The sequence below is a fragment of the Rhopalosiphum maidis genome, chromosome 3 (genome assembly GCF_003676215.2).
Source record: "Rhopalosiphum maidis isolate BTI-1 chromosome 3, ASM367621v3, whole genome shotgun sequence".
NCBI lineage: Eukaryota > Metazoa > Arthropoda > Insecta > Hemiptera > Aphididae > Rhopalosiphum > Rhopalosiphum maidis.
This window is the reverse complement of record NC_040879.1, coordinates 39,531,115-39,558,889: the sequence shown is the minus strand read 5'-3', so window position 1 is coordinate 39,558,889 and position 27,775 is coordinate 39,531,115. Positions and strand designations below refer to the sequence as shown.

The 27,775-nt window shown below is 24.9% G+C and overlaps 1 protein-coding gene across 1 annotated transcript; it reads left to right on the top strand.

The window, feature by feature from the left end:
- Window positions 1-5,164: 5,164 nt before the first annotated feature.
- On the top strand, window positions 5,165-25,448 carry LOC113555610 (DNA ligase 3). The gene is given in 22 exon segments (XM_028188639.1): window positions 5,165-5,487; window positions 5,575-5,629; window positions 5,631-5,794; window positions 6,204-6,322; window positions 6,528-6,561; window positions 6,564-6,744; window positions 6,823-6,900; window positions 13,609-13,768; window positions 13,827-13,982; window positions 14,105-14,236; window positions 14,303-14,382; window positions 16,784-16,871; window positions 16,942-17,019; window positions 17,771-17,894; window positions 17,959-18,071; window positions 19,291-19,395; window positions 21,380-21,526; window positions 21,605-21,739; window positions 22,136-22,216; window positions 22,371-22,453; window positions 23,879-23,966; window positions 25,190-25,448. Coding segments are annotated over 22 exon segments (2,610 nt in total). The 5' UTR covers window positions 5,165-5,192; the 3' UTR covers window positions 25,304-25,448.
- Window positions 25,449-27,775: the final 2,327 nt, after the last annotated feature.

Here is a 27,775-nt window from a genome sequence, read left to right as displayed (position 1 = left end):
GTAACAAATGACAACAACCGTCATTATTTAATCGGTAAAAACATAACAAATAATAAAAATAAAAGTACGACCAGGCAAAATAAATAATTTTTCATTTTATTCTTTTAGAATGAATTTTAACTAAATTATTATCAAATTTTATCCATTCTTATATAAAAATGACTTAAAAACATAAAAATGTCAAAAAATGTTTTAATACGAGGGTGGTTCAAATATGATCGAGACAAACGCTGTAGATGGCCCGCATGTATGTTTCGACGGTAGTGGCTTAATTATGTGATAGCTGGGTCTCTTACAAACAGTGTGGCATAGTTTTCGTCGGAGCACGTGTTTCACGCGTGTGCTACGACCATGAGTGAACGTCAAGTGCCGACTGCCGTTGCGCAACGTATTATCATTCGTTTTTTAGTGGGAGAAGACGTTAAAAACACGGATATTTTTGTGCGTTTGCAAAAGCAGTTCGGTAGTGAGTGCCTGAGTAGGGCTGGCGTGTTTAAATGGGCCAAAGCATTCAAGGATGGCCGCAAAACCGTCGAGAATGAGCCACATGATCGTCGACCCGCGAACCAGCGTCACACCAGACAACATTCGCCGCGTAGAACAACTCATTTTGGAGGACCGTAGGATGAATGTTCGAGACATTTCGGCTGAAGTCGGCATCAGTATTGGTAGTAGTGTAGAGTCTATCATCCACGAACATCTTCAATATCGCAAAATAACGGCGCGATGGGTTCCTAAACTGTTGAACTTTGAGCAAAAATTCACGCGGTTGGAAGTTTGTCGCCGCTTACTGACGCGATACGAGGCGGAGGGGGACGATTTTTTAACGCAAATCTTCACTACAGACGAAACATGGGTACATTATTACACTCCCGAAACCAAGGTGTCAAGTAAAGAGTGGAGGAGAAGGAGGAAGGGGCGCCAGTCAAGCAAAGCGAAGAAAACCTGGTCCGCGGGTAAGGTAATGTGTACTGTGTTCTGGGACCGGCAGGGCGTGCTGTACGTCGATTTCCTGCGCACTCAACGTACCATTAATGCTGTATACTACTCTAACCTTCTGAAAACACACGTGAAACCCGCTTATCGGTCGAAACGGAGGAGCATTCCAGCACGAAGTGCGATTCTTCTCCAGGATAACGCGCGCCCTCATACCGCGCGTCTCACGCTCGATACAATATCGAAATTGGGGTGGAAGGTACTGGAACATCCCCCCTACAGTCCGGATTTATCGCCCTGCGACTACCAATGTTTGGACCACTGAAAGAGGCCCTCGGAGGTCAAAAGTTCAACACCGACGACGAGGTAGAGGGGTTCGTGCGCACATGGCTGTCCGAGTTGCCCAAGGAATTGTTCGATACCGGCATCAAAAAACTTCCGGAAAGGTGGACAAAATGTATAAATTTGAGGGGAATTACCTAGAAAAAATGTGATTTTTGTAAACTTTTTCGATAATAAATAAACAAAATGTTACAGCATTTGTCTCGATCATATTTGAACCACCCTCGTAAGTTATAAAATTACCATTTAAAAATTCCTCGATTGTCGACGAAATGAACTTTTTCAAAGTAATACAATTTGCATTCAAATTCATTCCCTACTAATAATATTTTCAAGCGTTATAATAATAATAATAATATAAGGCGGTCTAAATATTGATACTATTATAATAACTAAATACTAAAAATATAAAATAAATGCAATGTTTTCACGAAAAAATTAAATTAATTTACCATACACTAGGTAGTATAGTAAATAAGTTACATTAATACTTTAAAAAGAATATCATGAAAGACACTTAATGAAATATTGGCTGATTGCTCAGAATCGCTTTTTTGTACAATGAAATATCAATTAATTCAAATTCAACACATCCATTACAGCCTACAGGTGGCTCATTTGACATCTACTGTTGTACAGAAGAATAGTACCTACTTTTCTACCTTTCTTTTTTATTAAATATTGCTAATTAATAATTGTATGTACTAAATTTGATAAAATATTTTAAACGTATGTCCAAATGTTTGTGTGATATTTAATTAGTAAAACGATATTATGGATGTTATTTGTTAATGTATTGCTCAATATATATAGTTTACTTACACAAGAATTAAGGCTGTCGGTGCAGCTAGTTCAAATACAGGAATAATCTTGGATGTGAATGATATGATGGGATAACTTTATATGTATGTATTATAAGACTTGACGTGATGTATGATTTTTAATACTTGGAAAATAATAAATATTATTTTATTAAAAAAAAAAAATGTGTGAGGAAAATGGCCCTTGCCATTGCTAGCCCTGCCTGTGTTGTGACTTGTGAATATCTAGCCCAGGAGAAATATTCGACTTAATGGCGTTGAACGTTAATAACTGTATGTGAATAGCCTTTAGTAACTGTTATTATTATTAATCGTATTATAATAATTTAATGGTTTTTTTTTGTATATGATGCAAAGATATATTTTTATAATTGTATAAAGATATATGGAATTTGCGGCCTGCGAGAATTTTCTATAAGAGGAAAGATGTCAATAGAAATAATTATCAGAAAGTAAATCGCATATAATTATGATTAGTGATTACAATATGATTTAAAAAAGTATTTGGCTCTAAAATCTCAATATAATCTTCTCTGACAAAATATAATCATTTGATTTCAAAGTATAATATGATGTTTTTAAATATTGATTCGTACACAATTTAAAAATAATAAACTTTTATTTGCGATAAAGTAATTAAAATATTGCTATAAAAATAATAATGATTAGCACGTTCATAATTATAATTATCCTAATATTCGTGATATACACAATGCATTTTAATATAATAATAATAATAATAATAAAAAAACTTTATCAAATATACATGTTATCTACTTCTTTAAAAATATATTTTTGCAATTTACCTACCCACATTGTATAGGTATATAATTTTATAATATTTGTATGAATCATGTTGCATAGATGAGTTATAACATAAATCATTCAATTTACGGGTTAGCCGTAAATATTGAATTGAAATTTCCCTGAAGATTTGTTTTCATAAGATAAATATAAATAATAATATATACGTGATAAATAATAATAAATGTATCATGCACACGTGTATTATAATAAAATTTTTATTTTTATTTTTTTTTATATAATATTATATAATTTAATAGATTTAATACCTAATTAAGTTTTAGTTGGATCATTTTGTTATTATGTAAAAAAATATACATTTTATACCATATTTACATCAGTATACTATAGCTAAGGTGTATACAAATATTTTGTTAAAACATTATTGTAATGTTATTATGAAATTCGTAAATTGAATTATTCGATTTAAAGTGAATGAAATAATATAATAAAATGATGGTAATTTGTGCATAATGCATGTTGAGTGGTTAGGCTTGTGACTGTTTTGATTAGTCACTTTGTTATTATTTTCAATCAATTATTTTTACCACATTCTAAATCGGTCCCAGGTGTTGTTGTTTTAGAAATTATTTATTTGTTTAATAATTAATGGGAATTTCGTATGGAATTACAAAAATTATTAAACTTATAAGTGCAAATTACGTACGTATTTATTTTTAATATTTGTCTTTAATTATTTTATACTACAATGTTACAATATTCAGTGGCGTATTTTGTATGTTTTTTTTTTAGGGGGGGAGGTTTCCAGATAATATTGGTATATACTTATTTATTAATTGGTTGCAATATTTCTGTTTTACATCTACTACCACAAAGCTCATAATATACTCATCAAATTTTGTAATGAAACATTTTTATTTATTTAATTAAAAGTAGTAATTTTTATGTAATTTAAATCATACAGGTATAATACCTACTGTAAACATAATTATTACTATGTATTTTGTTTGTTAAATTCGATACCAATGATACTATAAGAATAACAGTTTTATAAATAATTAAAAATATAATAGGATAATAAGTACATTATTTAAAATTAAATTTATTTTCCTTCCTAATTAGTTTATGACTTATTTATATAAAAAAAAATTCAATATTTAATGTCAATAAATTCTGAAAAGAATTTGGCAAACAATAATATGTAATTCATTATGAACTAATTTAAAATTAGCTTATGACTATATAATATTAAATTAATTCATAACGAATCACATATTATTGTTTGCCGAATTCCCTTCAATATTTATCAACATTAAATATTGAATGTTTTTTTTTGGTTTGGGGGTGTCCAGACACCGTGGACCCCCCCCCCAAAAAAAAAAAAAAAAAATACGTCACTGGTAATATCACAGTATTACTTTTATTTAATTATAATTAATTTTATTGATAAATATTCTAATAAACATATATTATAACTTATAAGTAACTATAATGTTCAGGAATATCTTCCTACTTTGATACTTTTTACATAGTTCTTTAGTTACATTACATATTAATTAGATTTTTTTGATCATATAGAATATATTTTTTTAAATTTATTGTTTCTTAATGATATTATTTTGTTTGGGCCGTTATTATGATGATATAATAAAATAGTTTTAAATCTTAGTAATAATTTAGTATTGAGTTAAATACATTGTTGTGAAGAGTTAAAAGATTTTATACATTAATTATAAATATTTGAACCATTTCATTGAAATTTTAATAGGGTTTGATAACATTTCAAATAATTTCGAAAATATAGTTTGTGGTTAAATGTATGACAAACCACGTGTATTGATGAAAAGCTGTACTTTTCAATTAATCGGTATGGTAAATAGAATATCATTAGAATGAAGTGGTCTAATAGTTTTTTGATAAAATTACGGAATATACTGAAAACTAGAGCAATTTAATTAACGACAAACACGTGTATTGAATGAAAACGGTATTTGTTTATTTTGTTGTATTGTTAAAAATGACTACGTAAAGACTTAATACTGTTAAAAAACTCTGACGGTTTTTTCGTTATAACTATAATGTGAAGTGAGACAAGTGTTCGTCTCCGTATCACGTCTGGATTTTTTTTATCGGATTTTTATTTTCAAACCTAAACGATGAAATCTCTTTGGTGACTGCTTATTTAATTTAATTTCGCTGAACGGTGCAACTGATATTATATAGGTTAACTTTATTTCCTTACATTAGCATCGTTATTTTCTTTTTACATTTTCAAGTGCTCAAATTAAATTATTCTTATTCAATATGTTTATTTTATAGCTTGACAATATGGAAGGAATGTCCGATGACAAACTTTTCGTTGCCGAAAAATCTAAGAGCAACAGGGCAAAATGTAAAAAGTGTAAAGAAGTTTTAAATCAAGGAACGTTGAGGATCGCCAAAGTTATGGCAAATCCATTTGGTGATGGAAAAATGATGGCTTGGCATCATCCACAGTGTTTAGTAACTGTATTTTCTAAGCAGAGAGCATCGACGGCGAAAATTACCTGTGTGGACGATATTGGTGGATGGGATGGACTGTCTATGGAACACCAAAATGAAATATTTACGACGTTCCCTGATAGTAGGATATGGAAATAATTAATTTTAAACGTATACGTATTAGCAACTACAAATTGAAATGTGAGTATGAGTATTTTTTATATTTCAGTTCCTAAGGAGAAACTTAAAACACACGATGACGACGAACCTAACAAAAAGACACAACAAAAAAAATAAATCGAAAACAAAACCTTCGCCGTCGCTGCCACAAACGCAAGATTATTATTTTAAAGACTTTCGAAAACTGTGTTTGAGTCTCTCGCAGGAAAATAGTCATCTTCAAAAAACGTCGATTTTTAAAGAATTTATTCACAGTATTTTATCTAAAGGTATGTTCTATAATTATTATGTATGTGTTTATGTTGTGATGTTTTGTTAAAATAATAAAAGTATTCAAAATTAATTTTAGCTGTTGTATATTTTTGTCCTTATTAATTTGTTTTTTTATCTTAAAAAGTTGTTATATGCACTTATATACTTAATGTTAATAGCTTATTTGATCTTGTATGCTTAATTAGAATTTTGGATACTATAAACCGAAATTTTATATTTTGTTAAATGATTTGTTTTACAGTTAATTAAAATGTAGTTTTGAGTTAATATAATATCCACGATATAATTCAAAATTGAATAGTACTTATAACATCCAACTCTATTATGATTGCGATATAACTGTATCAATACGTGTACTTATATATATTTTTAAATTTTAATAAATTATTTGTGGTGTTTATACAGAACAGTCAAATGAAACCCGTGCAGAAAGTATGTTTTTATGGTGTAAAATGTTGTTACCCAATTCAGAAAAAAGAATTTACAATCTACATTCAAAACAACTGATTAAATTATTCAGTCAAGTAAAAATAATTATTTTATTTTATTCATTAATGTTCCATAAATACATAATTATTAAATGATTAAACTTTATTTTTTTATAAAACTTAATTTCTTCATTGTGTCTATAATATATTTAATGAATAGCAATACGATAATACCTTATGTTATACGTAGTATGTGTAATTATTTTTATTAATTTCTGTAATTTATTTTAATTGTTAAAAGTTGTTCAAACAAAATGTAAACTTAATGCTAGAAGATTTGAAAAGGGGGATGTTGCTGAAACGATAAGAATATTTTTTGAAAAAAGTAATAATGTTGATGCGAAACCAGCATCAAAATCAACTTTAACATTAGCTAAAGTAAACAGTTTTCTCGATAAATTATCAATGGAAACTACTGAAATTGCACAAATGGCGCTTTTTAAATCAATCGCAACGCTGTAAGTTAAGCTACATATCTTTATTAATACTAAATTAAAATAACTTAAATTTTAGATTAAATATAATTTATTTTACAGATGTACTGGGAATGATTTGAAAATGATAATTCGACTGGTTATGCATGATCTCAGAATTAATTGTGGACCAAAATTTATGTAAGTTATTATAATATGATATAAAAACAAAACGCATTTACGCAGAATCATTTATTTTTATGTTTTTGAGTAATCTTAGAGTTATATCACCCATTACAAAAACAATTGAGAATAATATTTTTGAGGGTATGACATATCGATTTGTCTTAATATTGTTTCAAAACAATTTAAACATCATTTGAATTTACATTTTTTTTTTATTTTGAAAGTCGAATACAAAATCAAATAACAATAAAATAAAAATATGATATATCATTCTTTCAAAAATATTATCCTCTATAATTTTTGTTATAGGTGATTTTACTCTAAGTTTACTCTAAAATCGTAAAAAAACGATTTTAGTTGAAAATATTTTATTTATGTTGCGCATGGGTTTGAGAGAGAAAACATACGTATATTGCGCTGACATCCTCTTAACATTTAATATAATTATAACAAATTTTTAAGTTTGTTTTTTTAAAACGAAGAAATGTTTATGGACATTTCTTTGCCTTAAAGAGCATTTTTAATGATCCTAATACATAATTAATTAAGAGAAGTGTTCATATCTAAATATAATATGGTTATTTCACTTTAAAAATGTTAAATATGCAATATTTATTTTAATAATTCTCCGAGTTTATTTTAATAATGAACACTTTTTAATTCGTTAAGTTTTATTCAAGTTATTACAAATTAGCATATTTCCGAAAAAAAGTAATATTTTTACTTATTTTTTTTTTTACCGTAAGATATTTATTTTTTTAATAATGGCATACATTTTTATTTTATAATCTGGAGCAAAATATTTTTCTGAAAATTTCGCTGAAAATCGAATTTTTAATGAGTTTTTAATTAATTTGTTTTAACATATTTACTTATGCAATATAGATAAATAATAAGTTAATAAATATTTCAAATTAATAGATGAGTTGTAGACCATTATTAAATGGGGCTATCATATTATAATTTGTTCATCTAAACTTTAAAGACTTTAATTAATTAGCTATATTCGTTCTAATTTTTATTACATTGATCTAATTTCATCAGTTCTTTTTAAACGCTTATAAAAAAAAATATTTTAACTGTATTTTCAATATTTTTTAATTGTTAACTGAAGAACTTATAAGAAACCTAATTATATTACATTTTCAAGTATTTTGAGAAAAATGTTTAATTGACATTTATAGAAAATAGCAAAAACAATTAAAAATGTATTTATCTATAAATAGCTCAAAAATAGTCAATATATATAAAAAATTAGAAATTGTATGAGTAACTCTAATAGTCTAATATAAACTTTTGGTGAAATTTAAGTTTCTACATAAAATACAAATGATTTTATCAAATACTGTTTTTGCGTAAAATTTCTCGTTTTTCCTTAATTTTTTGTTTGTTTTTCTCAGTTTGAATTTTACCTTTTTAAAGTATAAACTAGATCCAATAATTTTCCATCAATAACCATTCTCAAGACTCAAAGTTAAAAATTTAAAAATTTTCAATTCTTTATCGTGTATACAAAATAAAAAAAAAAGTTAGGTAAGTGAGTACGTTCTACTGTATATGAGTCGGTGTCGACTGTGTCACTATTATTGGTGTGTTAAATTTGAATTCAATAATATATCATTGTACTATTCTGAGCGGAAACGTTCTATCAGCTTATATAACTTAAATCACCAAGTAATAATGTTTTATTGATATACCTAGCTATTAAAGTCATTTATTTTACTTTTAGTAAAAGGTTATAATATTATAGGTTGATATAATTTTTTCCAAAAATATTACATTTATTATTTTAATATAACATTAATTTATATAACACACAATTTAATAACATCTTTCTATAAACACTGTAAAATATAAAAATTAGATTTTTTTTTATAGTATCTATTATGCCATCATAAATAGATAATATAAAAAGATAAAAATAAATCAAAATCCTATTAAATTCCTACAAATATAAAATATATAAGAGTTTGAGTTTCCATGAATATTGTTTTTAAATTACAACAAAATAATTAACATAGGTATCATTATTTATCATTTAAATAAGTAATTTTATCCAAATTGGAACTTAAAATGTCTATAAAAAATAATTGTTCATATATTGTTTAGATTGTATAGTTCTAATATGAACTACTTAGAAGAATCTTGTATTAAATTTTCTAAACAGATCAAAAAGAAATTTTTTTTATGAATTTTCAACTCTAAATAGATTGTAATTTTTCGCGATTTTGTAACTACAGATGCATATAAAAATTATTTAGATATACTAACTAAATAAAAACGTAACATAATCAATGATTCACGTAATTTACTTACTTCATGTCATAATATTTTTAATGATAATTAATAATAAATGCATCTAACTTGTTCATCCCGTACAAAATTAATATTTGTATCGTTATTCATTGAGATCATAGACGTAGAGTGATACAATATATTAGGGGCGGAGAGGTAAAACCCTACTATACATTTTTAACGTATTATTTTGTGGTGGACTCACGAAAGTAATAATTTTAGTATTATTATCATAAGCTATAAGTTCAATATATTATAAGAACAATTAACCTGAACGAAATAGACAATAAATAATTCTGAGAGGGTAATATGCACATTGGTTTGCTAAGCCCCCCTCCCCACATCGCCCCATAGATAAATGAGTTGAACAATTTTAAAATTGTATCATATAATGAAAAAGATAATATAAACATTTGGTGAAAATTTCAAATAATTACCGTTATTATTATTTTTTTTTTTTGAAATTCAATAAAATATCAAAAATTATTTGAGAAAAAATAATTAGTTTATGGGTGAATATCAATCGTAAATATTTGAACTTGAAATGCTCATAAAAATTATTTTGTCTTCAGCAGAATTTTTTCCACATACCTATAGATTGAACAACTAATAAAAAAAAATTGTATTTTTAAATCTTAGGTATAAAAACTAAAATTTTTATAAATTTTTAACTACAAAATAATCACTAATTTTCTCGGCTTTTATAAATGTTGTCAAAATTCTAACTGTAAATGTTTATAAAAAAATATTGTGACTATGGAATTTTGATATTTTTTAATTAAAAAATAAAACAACGTATGAGGTTTTGTATTTAATCTTCAAGTATTTCTATCTAACAAATAATTTTAGTCCAAATTTATATAAAAAAAAATGAAAATTCTTTATGCTTCTATAAATAGCTCAAAAATAAGTAGTCAAAATAAAATTTATTGTAAATAGAAAATATTGAATATTTCTAAGTTTGACTTCTCTAAAGTACAAACTAGATCCAATTTGATATCCAAAATCACCCCTTGTTGAAAATGGAAGCATTTTATCGACATCGTATCGTGTATTAATAATACAATAATACACACACACAAAAAATAAAAATAATAATAATAATAAAATCAATACATTTATTGCTCCACTCAGAATCTAAAATTAAATTTACAATAAGAGTTGCGCAGTAGGTAAGTTTTATATGATTTAATTCTTATGTGTGAACCCTCTCATAAACGACTTAGATTTTCGTGTTCCACAAGTTATACTATTATTGTACCCAGGGCTGGCCTTAGATTTTTTCTACCCTAGGCTAATTTTCGTTGCCCTATTCAAAAGTTAATATTTTGGAGAGAAGGGGATTATATGAAATATGGACATTCATTTTTATCGACAAAATCCTTGTTTTTATTAAAAAAAAAAAAATGTTTTGAAGGACCTCAATTTTCTTTATAAAATTAAAATAAATATTTTGAAATAGTACAAGTCATATTTTTAACTGACATTCATTATCGTTATCATACATTAACAACAAATATTTATTTATATGTTGAAAAAATATTATTTAATTTCAAAATTAAAAATATTTTAAATTAAATTTATTTTTCGAACCTTATGCAAAATCAGTCAATACATTTTTAATGTTTTCTTCATTTCTTCTTTTTCAATATAAATTGTAGCAAGGAAGACCTCAAATAATTGTTAATTATTTTTAATTTAGAAAAACTTCTTTTACCTGATGCAACTAATACAGGTATCGTTAAAATAATTTGTAATACTTCTAATGGGGTATTATTGGGTTTTAATAACTCGGATAACTTACTAACTCATCTGTAATTTCTATTGCATCAATATTCGTTTACTAAGATCTTTATTTAACATGAAATATTATTTTGGTTTTATTTTTGTATTTGTTAAGTAATGAACACATTTCTGTATACTAGATAATTAAATAATTAAATAAATTTGGCTTATTCGAAATTTGCCGCCCCTAAACTAGTGCCCTGAGTTAAAGTACATTTAAGTCCTTAACATTGTGATCTTTAAGTAACGAATTTATGAATTAGTTAATTATTAATTATTCTTTGAAAATTTGACCTTTCTTATAATACACTGCAATCAATACAGTCTTATAATATATATCAATATATATTATATTATAACAAATAAGTAAATAACAATATTTATTGTGTTATATACTCCAGTCTCCCAGTCTTGATTCAATTTTACTCTTTCTTCACAAGTGAACTCAATAATGGGCTACCTAGTTTAATATCTGTAAAAAAATAACAATCCAACAAGTCAAAAATGGTGAAATATTGTAAACATAAACATATAGCCTAGGTAACATATAACCTAAAATAGCATTTACATTTCTAATGTCGATTGTAATTCAATAGGAACGCGGATTAAAGCCGTTTATCATCAATGTCAGACAGGTTAAACTGCTATATACATAAATAATTTATAGGTACATCGGTTCTGCCATGATATTACCTATGTTATCAATAATAATTTTTGTTATTTTTTGCTTTTATTAAAACAATAGATCATAATATATAAATCCTATCTTAACCTAGTACATTTATATACATACGATATACGATATTACAAGAATAATACATGAATAAGTCATTGTGCGTTTTAATGCGTAATAATTTGCACTGAAAGGCCTATTTTTACGTATTCCTCTGCCAGCGAATCTATAATTTTTAACGATAAAAAGTCATATTATCGAGGGTCTATTTTTTAAAGTTACAAGTTTGTAATATTGTTTTAAAATTGATGCATATATTATATTTTATGAACGTGACTTAGTTGGACATAATTTGTATTATTATTTCAGTTAATCGATTATTATTGGTTTATTGCAACTTTATAAGTAGATAGTGATGAACCGTGTTTTAGGTAGAAGTGTGGGATGAATCAAATTTCCGGCGACGGCAAAAAATATTTAATTAAAATTAGTTTAAAAAATGTATAAAGTTTAAAATTACAAGTTACTGTTACAGTACAAATATTTTTATATAATTTTATCTTGAGGATGTTATGACTAGGGTTCGAACTTTAATCCTGTAAATATATAATGACATGAATGCAATTAAAGGAAATTAATGTGATGCGAATAAAAACGTAAAATATAAATTTATTATTATTATTTATTTTTGAATTTGCAAATATTTTTATATTAAAAATTATATTAAGTTTATTTTAAATTATTTACTACAAGAGTGAACCCGCGACTCGCCTAAGATAATTTTATATAATGCATTTCTAAAGTGGCCATGGATATTATTTGGATTATCGATTAGGCGGTTATTCAATATTAATATAATTTTCTATAGATGCTTACTATCACATCTACTAATTATTTTAAAATTATAATAAATAACTACTATAATACATAGTATAGCTTTATAGAATTTGAATTGTAAATGTTATTGGTCATGAATAAAATTCAAAACACGAATACAAGATTAAAATCTTAAAAACCATGTTTTATTTTTAATTTACAAAGTTTTTAATATGATGCATTAAGGCATATTACTATTAAAATTTGTATTTATCTTTAAAATAAATAAAGATTATGAATTATTTATTTAGAAATCTTATATCCTCTTAAAATTAAAAATCTATAAATACAAAATAATATTATGCACTAAATTAATCAATGTTCTGGTGTCGGGAAAAACATTGAGAAAATTTAAATATCTCTTTTCTTCTGTTTATTTCCTTCCGCGAATAAAATAAGCGTATGATATTAATATTTAAAAGAGTAGTATAAATATATCTGAAGTTGCTTAAATTCTTAAGTTAATAAAATTAAACTACTATAATAAATCTATAGTAGATAAATATTGTAAAAATGTATTTGAATATATTTACCAAAACATTAGAGCTTAGACTACTTAGGTTTTAAAGCATACTTATTCTCCATAAATGTCACAATTTAAAACTTGATAAAATAAAATTTAAATACTTAAATTATACATAGCTATAAAAAATAATTATTCTATCATTATACATTGTTGAATAAAGAATTTGTTTATAGAAATTTGTATGACTGTATGTTATGTTTTGTTTGGGATAGCCAAGATGAATTTTAAAAATCAGTTATTGTTTTCTGTCTTTTCTAGACTTTTAATAACAGTTTTTGATCTCTTTGTTTAATAATTATACAAATATACAATCAAAATATTTTTGTTATTAAAAGTCAATTCAGTTTAGTATTTTTTTGATTTGTTTATATTCAACAATATTTTATTATAACATAAACAGCAACAAATGAATACTATAAAAAGTACAAAATAAATAAATAATAATAATAGCTCATTAAAATATATGCAATATATATTTTTTATAAATAGGTATACACTATACATAACTTGTAGGTACATTTTTTTTTTTGATTTATGCTAATTGTATATACATGTATTGTATTTTCAGTTTAGGGGCACTTCATTCAGATGCATATGAAGCATACCAAACATCACATGATTTAAAATCTGTTGTACAAAATGCATGTTCATGTGATTTATCTAAGGTAGCTAGTAATGGAAAAATGAACATTAAATTATCTTTGTTAACACCGATTTTGCCAATGTTGGTAAGTTGTTTTCCATTTAACTTCAAACTTTTATTTTTTATTTATTTCATTGTTTTAGGCTGATCCATGCAAAAATTTGGATGATTTTTTTAAAAAGTGTCCTAATGGTGTATACTCAGAAATTAAATATGATGGTGAACGTGTTCAACTGCATAAAAGTGAAAAAGAATTTAAATTTTTTTCAAGAAGTTTAAAACCAGTCTTGGGACATAAAGTAATTATCATAAACTTTTACTCATATATATTGTATACCTACATATTAAAAACCGTTATCTATTACCTATGTAGACACATAATTTATATTTAAATATTGATAATTTTAAATTTTAATTTCAGGTTGATTTATTTAAACAGTATATTCCTAAAGCTTTTCAGCATGGAAAAGAGATTATTTTAGATTGTGAAGTATTAATGTATGATCATAAAACTAATAAACCTTTACCATTTGGCACCTTAGGAATTCATAAGGTATCTTAACTCTTATAATAAAGCATTTATAAGTTTAACTAATACAGTTAATTTTTTTTTTCATAGAAAAGTAAATTTGAAGACGCTAATCCTTGTCTGTTTGTTTTTGACTGCATGTATTACAATGGCGAATCATTGTTAGACAGGTAAGGATAATAAATATTAATTTATATGAAATTAATGTTAACAGTTAATTATTTTCTTTTTTAACAATTCATTACGCAATTAATCTTTTTACGATACCTTGATACATATACTTATTTGAAATTCATTCACAATCAGTAAGAATGTTTACAATAAAATTAACATTAACTTTAAACAAAACAATTATTAGTCTTCATTAATTTTTTGTTTTAGATTATTAAATAAATAAATTATATTAATTTGATTGAGCATAAAAAGAACTTAAATACTGCATATTTATAATTTTTATTTTAACATTTCTTTTATTCAAAATATTACTTAAAATACTTTTAAATTTGTGATTTTTAATTAAACCAAAAGCGGTTTATAAGTTAATTTAATTAGAGTATAAATATGTTAATAATGTTAATCATTATTTATCTCAGCATACATTTTCTGTAATTTTTTGAGCTCAAAATGTAACTTATTGCCTTTTTCATATTATTTTCGTACATTCTAAGGTTTATCCAGGGTTTAGTCATGTAGTTTCTTTTCCATAATTATCTGTAACATTTATACAGAAAAAATTGTATGTTATAAATAGTAACAGTCTTACAGAACCATATAAAGTATATGTTATAGATAAGCTTTAATATTTTTTAGTCAAATTCAAGTATATAAATATAAAAATTGTTGTATTTTTATGGAAAAAAACTGACAATAAATATTAATATATACGATTATAATAGGTATACATGTAATTAAACATACATCATACATAATTATGAATATACTCAATTAATGTTATTGTTAGGGCTGGGATTTGTATGTAAATACATATTTTTACTAAAATATGATAAATTAAGTATTGCAAATGATAAATTCATTTCACGTGATTTGCAATAAAATAAAACATATTCTATTGTACATGTTTTTACATATTTCGTACATTTTGACAATTTCGGTGGTTTAGTAGTATTTAGTATTATACATTTATACTTTGATAATAGTACTCGTAAAAATTGTAAGTGTATAGTGCATAGCAAAATAAGTATATGAAAGTATTAGTTAAATATTAATAACTTGAATATAGTTTATCTTATTTGTTTCCGTTCGATAACTATACATTAATGATCTTAGATTATACTTTATATTCAACAATTATTAGAAAAAATATATTTTCGAATTTTCAACAGTGTCAGACAGTGGCGGCTCGTAGTAGTTTAGCACAGGAGTGCGATGAAAAAATTTAAGAACAATAATACATCACACAAAAAATTTAAATGATAAAATAATAACACAAAATTAAACACGTCGCGCATTGTTGCCGTCCGATTTGAGCGACAAAATTCACCACACATAAGCTTCTATAACCGCCGCGTTATCGTGATAATATTATTATTACTCGTATATTAATATTATACCTATAGTTTATACGGGAAACCGGTATTTTTATGTGCGATTCAAAATGTCGCGCAAGCTGCAGCGTTGCATAGGCCTATTACTCTATACATAGAGTAATTACTCTATGGGCCTATATAGCTATCTATATACCCGTATAATAACATCGCGAGTTCGTAACGATATTCTAATAAATTATGAAAATAATTTTAATAAAAATTAAAAATATATTTAATTGTTAATTTGTTAATGTATAATATACTATGCACTCAAATATGTACCTATTCATTTTATAAATATATTTGTACTATAAATTGTTAATTCCTGTAGGGAGTGCGACCGCACCATCGCACATATGCACAAGCAGCCAATGGTGTCAGTACCTTTTGTTCGCGTGATTGTGAAAATATCTTTATATTTTATATTTTTTAAATTATATTTATTAGAAATCAAAAACATTTAATTGTATGTTAGGTATTCAAAAATTATTTAGAATTTAATTTTAATTTTACACGTTAACATAATTTAAAATTTTTATTTTATACTACATATTTTGGCCATTTTAACTACATATATATGTACATGTTTTTGGTTTTTTATTACATATTAATCACAGCCCTAGTTATCGTTATCGTTGATACAGAATTATCCTATTTAGTTATCAAAATTTGTGCCTCATTGTTGTGACCATCAGCGCTGTGACGTAATATGTAGTATGTACATATGTTTGCAATTATATTACTTATTTTGAGTTTAAATTAAGGCTCCATTAAGGTCCATTATCAAAATATTAGGGAAAAATATTGCTATCTATATCTGTAAAAGAAAGAATCCAAGTTAGGTTTAACTATGTGTCCAGTGCCTGTTAAGTCACTGCAATATGATTTTATAATAATGAATACACAAAAGAATTATAGTAACATTTGATTATATGATATGGAATGGTGGGAGGAGAAGGAAGTCGGTCTACAATACTAAGTATGTAATTATATAATCTATATAGAAGAAATTAATGAATTTCAGATCAATTGTAGAACGAAAAAAAATTCTGATACAGAATATGACTCCAATCAAAGGACATATCATGTTTTCAGAAGTTAAAGAGTTGCACGTTAGTATAACATTTTAAAATGCACAATAGTGTAAAATAATTATCTACAATTTATTGAAATTTATTTTAGAATACTAAAGAACTTAAGTTAATGGTAGAATATGTATTGAAACAAGGTCTAGAGGGATTAGTATTAAAGGACCTAACAGTAAGTTTATTGATTATTTAAATTTAAATATAAATTTATTTTAGTTAAGACTCCATTTTTTTTTCCTTTTAATTTGGCCTAAACATTAAATTTTCAAACATTCAAGTATAAGTATAGTATAATAAAAAAAAATTAAATATGCCTCAATGGTATGTGAATCAATGATAAATCATTATATTTAAAACATTTTTCTTTTATAAATAATTCACATTATATTAAAAATGTTTAAACTCAATTATCTGTCTCCGTATTTTTGATAAATTTAATTGAACAATTACATAGATAGTATTGCTCAACTCTTAAATTTCATTGAGAAATTAATAAGATTTTTTTAAATATTATATTAAATGAATTTTCAATGTATTTTCTGCATTAGATTATTTATTTTCTATTAAAAATGTATATATTAATATTTAAAGATATTTAAATACAAACACAAATTGCTAATAACTTGAAAAATATTTTATTAGTGTTGATCAAAATCCTATTTTTATTAAATTAATTTTACTGTGCTTAATTTTTTACTTTAATATCTAAGAAATTTTAAAGGGACAATATTCATGATTTCTAAACCCTAATTATTAAAAGATAAATAATCTATTAAACTTGTCAAAATTAAGATTAATTAACATATATAATATCTAAGTATTTTGTTTAAAAATTAAAATTTATAAAAGCCTATATCATAATTAACTTCTTAATATATATGTTCATTGTATACATATATTTTATTCATTTATTTTAATTTAAGGGAATTTATGAGCCTGGAAAGCGACATTGGAAAAAAATTAAAAAAGACTACTTATTTGATGGATCAATTGCCGATTCTGCAGATCTTGTAGTTCTTGGTGCTTGGTTTGGTACTGGAAATAAAGGTATTATATTAAGAATCAGAGTTTAAATTGAATCATTGAAACTTATGCTGTATTGAATAAATAGGTGGTATGATGTCCATATTTTTAATGGGTTGCTATAATGAAACTAAAAAGAAATGGTGTACGGTGACAAAAGTACACGGTGGTCACGATGATAAAACACTAGAAAGATTACAAGTAAAATATAATTATATTCAAATTTTAAACATTTCTCCAATAATTTTACTAAAATAGTTATTTTGAAATATTATTGTTTGTTGTTATTTATTTGACACTATTATAATTTATTATTATTTATTATCAAAAATATAATATTAATTAGCTGAAAATTGTTTTTTTTGGGAAAATATAGACTTATCAAGTTGAATTTGTATATGCTCCTAGAACCTCTCAATATTAGAATTGTCCTACTTGAAATATAAGATAATAATAATGTTGATATTGATTATTGTATTAATTTGTATGAGTTTTTATAGAGATGTGGATTTTAGTGATTAATATTTTCTACAAAAGAGTACTTACATTACATATTGTATAATAAATATACATAATTCGCTAACCTTGTATATTTTTATACTGGTGAAATAATAGATACCCTCTATTCAGAAGTAGTACATTTTTTAAATTCAAAAATGGTAAATGTGTAAAAGTAAAAAATATGTGCTAGGTTATATTATTATTTAATATTTTAATAATAAAATAATTTTAATATCATAGCAATACGTATTTAAATATGAATGTATAAAAAAAAGGAATGCTTACTTACATAAATATGATTCAATTTGGTGTGAAAAAAATCAGTTTTGAACAAGTTTGTCATCGTTGTATTAGTGTACGAATGTTTTTCTGTCTTCGTTTTGTCATTATTTTTAAATTAATATTAAAATATGTGTCCTCTATTTGGAGGTTTTCCCATTGAAAAGTAGTGAAAATGTTTCCGATTCTTGTATAAACATCTGCTATTGGAAGGTATCCTAACCGTTAGAGGGAAATTTTACTCTTTATTTTATTTATTTCAAATTTTCAAATAAAATATAATTTATGTTCATTTTCTATTCCTTTTAAAACATTTATTAAATTAATGTTTTTTTTTTAAATTTTTAACACCTATCCCTAATACTTAAACCAACAAATATATTGTAAATAAACGGTTTGTAGAGCCTTATTATAGACTAGATAATACATAAATATTTAAATAAAAGTTATTACTCTAGTAGTCTAGTTCAAACATATAAAATAGGAGTTCACTCAATTTTGATAACAAAACATTTATTTTTATCCACATCTCTATTTAAATATCATGGTAAAGTGTATCAATTATATTTTTGTTATATTGTGGTTAATGAATAGTATATGATTTTACATCTTTAAATATATTTAAACTTAACTATTTTAGGATGAATTAAAAATGATCAAAATTAGTAAAGATCCTGAAAAAGTTCCAGAATGGTTAAAATGTAATAGAACTATGATTCCTGATTTTGTAGCTGAAGATCCTAAAGTATGTATTACACAAATTTTGAAAATTAAAATATTATATCAATTTTAATAAAATGTTTCGATTATTTAAACTGTTTTTTATTTAATACTATTTACTGTAGACATTTTAAATATACTACATGATTACTAAAATTATTATTTTCTTTACACAATAAAAATTTATAATTATTTAAATTAATTTTAAGCTATTTATAAGTACTTAAAATATTTGAATTTCTTTAATTTGTTATTTTTATAAATATTGATAAAAGAAGTTTTTATACAAAGCTTAAAAATATAATATAAATTGGAGAATCTAATTTGTTTGTTTTTACAGTAATCTAAAACTATTGAAATAAATACATTTTTATTCAAGTTTGTTTTAAAAAAATATTTTAAGTTTAAATTTTTAACGAAATTGAATATTGAATGAAAACTTATCATTTTTTTTAAAAATAATTTTGGTTTTAAGTTATTTTATTTTTATCCAAAAAATATTAATTTAAGGAGTTTAATATTTTTTAGTTTTTGACATTATGTTACCTATGATTTTATTTCCATACACAATGATATTTTCAAAAGATTTAATACTAATTTTAAACTATCTATATCATAAACATATTTGTACTATTCTACTGTATGTTATGGTATTATGTATCAATATTAATGTTACGTTAATAACAATAATAATGATTTATTATTTTAATATATATTATAATTTATAATAATTATTTTTTGTTATATTATAAAATATTCAAAGTTTTCTGCAAAATTAAATTTAACCCACCAAGTAACACACTTGGCATAATATAAATGAATTATAAAATATCCTTAAAAGTTGAGATGACACACCATTTCCAATGATACTCGTTTTTCGTATGCAATGATATTGAGTTTAAATCATAGGTACTCAATGACATTTTATCATTTGTGACTGTCTTTAGAGGTTTTTTGATCCTTAGTTTTAAAGTTAATTAAAATTTGTGGGAATCAAATTTGTCCCTTCTGGTTATTTATTCTATCTGACAGTCATAAAAACTAAATTATATTTTTCAGAAAATACATTGGTATTTGCATAATTGTTAATCGTTTTATTCTTAAAATTGTAGGTAATAATATATATACAGAGTGAATAAAATGATTTGTCCAATTTCAAATACTTACGTATTTTTAGTTTTTTAGTTTAAAGTGACGATGCATTAAATTGAAAAATAATATTTAAAATGTATTTAAAAGTACCTATAAAGTTAAAATATTCTATGTGACTTCTCTTGGTCCATGAGCAACATCTAGTTGAATTTCAAATTCATTCATTCAATTAACTGCTAATAATTTAGTTTGTTGTTAATGATGATAATGGTGTTACATAAACAGTATCTTTAACATATATCTAAAAGAAGTAATGACATGGGCACATGACGTAAGTTTAGGTTGACATAGGAAGCTAGGTACCAACATTTTGAATTACTGTGTATATTATAATACATATTTAAGGGGCCATTACACTTACATTTTTTTCTTTGTCCATCTTCCACATAATATAGGAACAAAGATATTCTGTATTTTCACGATCACAACTCTCCGATTAAGTTTAGAGCAAAGGCACCTATTATAAATTATATATTTTATAAACGAGAATATTTTCTGTGCATTGATTGGATTGATTTTTAATATTTACATTTTTTATAAATATAAACATGTTTTAATTTAAAACAATTTCTATTATTTTTAACCATTAACAGGTTATTTAAAAATGTAAATATTAAAATTCTATCCGGTCAATGCACAGGAAATATTCTTTTTTATAAACTATAATATAATGGATTCCTTTGCCCTAAACTGAATTAAAGAGTCGTAATCGTGGAAATACGTAATATCTTTGTTCTTATATTATGTGAGAGATAGACAGAGAAAACAAATATTGGTGACGTTGGTTTAGCGGCCTTTTAATAGTAAAAAAATATAATATTTTATTACATATTTTTTAAAGACTATATTATTTGTAGAAAATGCCAGTTTGGGAAATTTCTGGAGCAGAATTTTCTCAAGCTGAAGTGCACACGGCTAATGGTATATCAATTAGATTCCCTAGAGTGACTAAAATTAGAAATGATAAAGATTGGAAAACTGCTACATCATTAAGTGAATTGCAAGTAAGTCGAGATATTATTAAAATATAGGTATCTTTTATAATTTAAGTTAATTAAATTGAATAAACAATTTATTTTTAGAAATTATATGAAGCATCCAAAGAAACTGAAAATTTAAATATTTTTTCGTACCTAAATCCAGAAAAGAATACTAGTTCTGATAATGAATCACAGGCATCACCAGAGAAACGAAAAAAAAAAATGAAGGTTGATACTGTAAATCACTTCTTTTTAATTAAATCAAATATAGTTGTCACTTATTTTATACATACACAGTTTTTAATATTTTTAAATAGATCCTTGTAGGTTAGAAAAGCTTTAATTTAGTATAATTTGCACTATAGTTTTAATATTATATAAATATAAACGTATATAGAATTATAATATACTTTATACAGTCAGATTGCATATTGTATGACGACTATAACGTATACTTTTAAATATTTCAGCTTGTCTATAAATGCTAGGAAATAACAATATACTAAAGTTTTAATTACGCATTATATTATAGTTTATTATGTAACCAAAACTAAAAAACTCGTGTAGTACGAAATAACACAAATTTTATTTTTATTTCTAAAACAAAATAATAGCTTTTTTTTTTCATTTTAGAGAATTTCGGAAGTTTCTCCGTTAAAAATAAATACTGAAACTCCTTCCAAAAGAGCTAAACTTTCTGATGGACCACTGCGGGTAAGATATCTCGTTTGTTTATATTTTATTACCATATTATTTTGTGTACCTAATAGGTATGTACTAAAGAACGTTTTGGTAAAATATAATTAAATAATTGAATAATTTAACCATGTCCTATACAAGGTTTACGTTTGTATTTTATTATTTTTAGCGTTTACCTGATTTATTTACTGGGATCCGTGTTGTTGTGCCAGATTCGATTTCTAAAAATACGTTTTTACGATATTTTATTGCGTATCCTTTTTATACCGTTACCTACTTATACCTGTTACATTCATCTCGTACGCAGGTTTACAATAACGATTACATACCTTTAATATGTAAGAAGTAGATGCATTATATACGTGGTTGTTTCTTGTCTTTATTGTACAGCATGTTAGTATCCGGAACCATAAAAATACTACAATACTTGTATATCGATCACAGTATTTACATTTAGTAAGTAAAGTTATAAATAGTCACTTTTATAATTGTATTCACCCCGAATAAACGTTCTCAAAACGCTTTTCTATACATAACAGTCCAATTGAGTTACGAGCGTGAATAAAATTAATTAAATTTATTTATTTAAACAATTGTGTCTATTTTTGTCTTTAATATTTAAAATTATTAATAAACAATTGTAGTTCCATTGAAAAACTACTCCCAAGACTTGTGAATTTATCATTTCAATTTAAAAAACCAGTTTGAATAAATAATATAATATATGTAAATTTATAATAATAATTATTATTTATGTATATATATTATGTACAATATTCATTACAGATGTACATAATATAAGCTTCAGTTTACTAAATACAGCTGAAACTTTCTATATAATAATATTTTTTTATAAAACAATTGTATTTTTTTTAAAGAAATGTTTCTATTAGCATACGAGAGAGTATGTATATATTGTACATACCGTGTGTCCGTATTCCTTATCATAGGTACTTCGTTAAATTGTAATTTGTATTAACTCCTTTATACAACTAATAACATAATATTATCAATAGTATTTATTTATTACTATTATCACATAAATAATTATTTTACTCTATAATTATGTATAGTATATACTGTATATTACAAATAATCGTGTAAATTTTGTACAGTAAATATGAGTTTTTGAGTGAAGACAACATTTTTTTTTCAGAAAACTTCCAAGTTTGTTAAATAGAGCTTTGACTGTATTTTAAATATTTATTTTCATATTACTATACAGTATACGAGTACATTGCAAACCCTTTAGTACTAAGTTCTCCGCCGTTAATTGTGTATCAATGATAGATTCTACTAAATATTTTATAGCGTTTTATAGGAAAACGATATAATATGTAATTATTTAAAACGAGAAATTTGACAAAATGTATTATATTATACACTTATAAGTTATAATTATTCGATTGGAATTTATAGTGTTGATTTTATATAGTACAAATGAGATTATTTACTGTGTATACTATGGATGCACTATACAAATTCATATACTCTATTGTTCAATAATAATTTTATTATTATTGATTGATGTTTGTATTTTAATGTTTCAAACATATATTACTAACGCATATAGTACTTGATAAGTAGATCATTATTATTAATTTTAGATATTTTTAATTGAAAAAAAAAATAATCACTACTTTGTTTGAATTAATTTTTTCTTAATACAACGTTTAGTTATGGAGGTACACATTTAAATACACCAGACGAATTATCAGCTACACATGTAATAGTTCCAAAAAAAGAACACATTGGATTAATCAAAGTAAGTGACAAGTATTAATACAAAATCAGTTTTAAAATGCATGCATTACTGATACTGAGATGTTTTTAAGTATTAAAAATAGAAAGTTTTAATTTAAGAGGTTTAAAAAATATAGACAAAATTGTTATGTACAATTTTAACGTATAAATTAAAAAAAAATAATCCATTTGCTTAGGTATACGGTTTTTGGTAAACTAAGCTATTATTGAAAGCATTTCCAGACGTGTCAGTACTCATTCATATATTTTAATTTGCTCAACATATATTACAAATAGTATGTCCGTGAATGTAAGTTTATGTTACGGTTTTATATACCTATATTAAAAGGATAACTAGTAACAAAATCATTAACTATTTAGCACGTATTTTATGTCGATATTCTAAATTACAAAAATAAAAAAAAATTTCCATATTACAAATGCCAACAGACAACAGATCTATGATCAAATAATCTTTTTAATCTTGATAAATTTGAATTTAAGCCAAGGTGCTACTACAGTGCATAACTCAGGTAGTTTTGCAGAAATTTTATTTTTCATTTAAAACGGTGATAATTTATCTATCAAACTGAGTAGAAATAGTAAAAGTGTTTTTGTACATCGAGTTCAAGTATAGGTATTTTATAAAGCTGTTCGTTAGTTTCGTATACCTACTTGTAGGCTGCACTTTCAGTACTTACTCTTATTTCAAAAACTTAAATTGTTCAAGAAAATCAATTTTAACAATATTTAATTCATATTAAATGGTGTACAAAAGAACTTTGGTGAATTTAATTATTTCCTTCGAATAGGCATAATGTTAACCCGATAGTTTGCTAGTTTTAAAAATCGGAAGAATACCACCGCCCTGCAAAACATAATAGACATAGACCTATTCATTCATTGGAATAATTGATAAAAGTAACTGAATGAATTCCATTTACGATTATCATTGAAAACTACCTTACAGAAAGTTAATTGTTCAACAAATTGCCCGTCATCCCTAATAAAATGGTGGTGCAACCAAAACTGCATTATAATTTTGAATATATATTTATACTTTATATAACCGCCTTTGAAATATTCTGCCGTAGGGGAGGCAGTTGCATAATTTGTACACACATTATGTACCAAACGAATAATTTTATTATTTATGAGAATAATATTATATTGTAAGAAAACTCAGCACATTGCGCCCGGTCGTATTAAAATATTAAAACGAATAATTTCGCGTGTGTTAAACAGAAACCGATGGCGGTAGATGAAAAGAAGAGTTCGAGAGCCATCGCCGTTTGCGCACAATGGTTTTGGGACAGCATACGAAACGGAAAACTATTGCTCACAGAAAACTATCAATAATAAACCGTATATTAAAAACTTGTGTATTATTATTTTTTTATTATTACTGTTTCGTTCACCAAAATTGTGTCGGATTTTCGGCTAGTATACTATTATTACACCGTTGTTGAGCACTCGAGGGTAATATACGTCAATTATTTTATTATATAGTTATAATTTATTATATACACTCCAGCAGTACGAGCATAATACCTGTATCGACAGTTCTGGCATATCCGTAAAATAATTATACGATGTATATACACATTAAAATGCCAAATTTACGCAGATCAACAACGTGCAACAATCGAAATAATTAGAAAAACAATCTGTAAGCCATATATATTTGAACCCTATATCAACTGCAGACGACATGGTATAATAATAATAATATATTTGTTTTCATGAATACATTGTCGTGTCCGTTCATTATACGTAAATACGTAGTAACATTGATTAACTAGGGTTTCCTTAATGTCACGAAATTTTTATATTTTTAAAAGTTTTTGCAGTTGTATTTTTTAACATTAATATATTGTATGTCTAATGATGAAAAAAAATACGCGTAACGAAGTTATGCAACGTTTTTTAAACGGAGCGAAATATTCCCAATACATATTCGAAAATTTCTATGTTAAACATTTACAAACACAAAACTTTAACTCGTACTTTTCCTATCATAGACCGTTACATAAAATTACTTGTTGATATAGATAAATAATTTTAAGATTAAAAGGGATAAAAAGGTAATACTATATATATACATTATACATACTTCCTTTTCGTTATAAACACGCGAGGAGTAGGAAATGCTTTTGTATTACTTCCATCATCGACCCCACATCGTTTATGACGTTTATGTTGTAATAATAATAAAATTACTGAAGCTTTTTGATCACTCTCGGGATTGACCACGTTGATTTACAAGAAAAATTCTTACTACATGCGAAGAGCCGCGCCGACAGACAATACGATAAAACTTTTTAGTTTTTACAATGGCCTATATTATCTCGGCCTACTCCGCAATTTTCAGCCTTCGTGTTAGTTTGGTGACGTTTATAGGTGTACTATATACAATATGTCTTAAAGGTCCCGTTTAACCTTTAATATCCTCGTGGAAAATCAATATATTTAAGTACGGTTTTAATTGTGGTAAAAAGTTAAAAAATCTTCATTGAAAAGTGTATAGGTATAGGTATATTTTAATTTCAAAAATTTCAAAAAATAATTTTTATGCAGTTTAGTTTTTTTTTTAATTTTGTAGGTGTCTTGTTTAAATAATATTTTTAATTTAATTTAAAAAATAAAATATTAAAATTGAGTAAAAATTGACCAAATCACATAAATATTTCATTGATTTACAAACTTCATTAAAAATTCATCATCGGTGCACGGAACCATGGAATACATAGAATAAAAAAATTGTCCTTAGAATGAAAAATATACGTTCATAGAATGTTACAAAAAATAAAATAAAGTCATACAAAACAAAATTTGTTCAATAGTTTCATTGAAGAAAGGCATTTATAATCACATGAATATTGTGAATGGGTGCTACATAGAATGTGCCAGGTTCCAATATTTGTAGTTAAATTAATTTTTACCAATGGATTTACTTTTATAAGAAATTTATGATTGTACAGTGTACGTCCGTGTTCTAATCGAGATTAATTTGTGTTTCGCTATGAAATCAAAAACTGTTTTAAAAAATATGTCTAATTAAATAGTTATCTTTAAAATTAAAAAGCTTAAGTGAATATTTATTTTATTTTTTTTAAAAATTAAATACATTTATGCCATTTAATTATAATTTTCTTAGTAATTACTGTTTATTACTAATTATGTTACTGTAAAATTGCACAATCTAATCTATTGATTTGCTATATGGAGATACTAAAGCTAATATGAACATTTTGGGTATACTATAGATAGATACTAAAACTTGTACACGTGTTTGAAAATCCCGTGTACATTATAACTACTAATTTGCAAATATAGCTAGGTACACATATTTAACATATTACTATGATGACTAAATTGCGATACGACACAGTTGAAAACGGCGATTAAGTGTATAAAAAAAAATATAAATAACACTATACTCACTTGTACATTTTTATTATTTAATTTATAATCGTCACAACGAGAGGTGTCATAAAATATTTTTTACACCATAACTTACATATTAAATGTAATATTATTACATGATGTTATATTATTTAGATAACATAGTATTTTTGAAGGATTGTGAGAATAAAACACAATTTGAAATAGCCGCGAATCGTGATAATATAATACACTTATAGTTCTCATCCACAGACATATAATTGATATATATATCATAGTCTAGGATGGCCCTCGGAAAGAAAGTTCGCACGAGTGACATATGCAGTTATTATAGTACTCATGCTCATTTCATTTTTTTATTTGCTTTAAATTTTTAAATTTCAGTAGAAAACAATTGAAAAACAAATTGGTTCTAAGCAATTCATA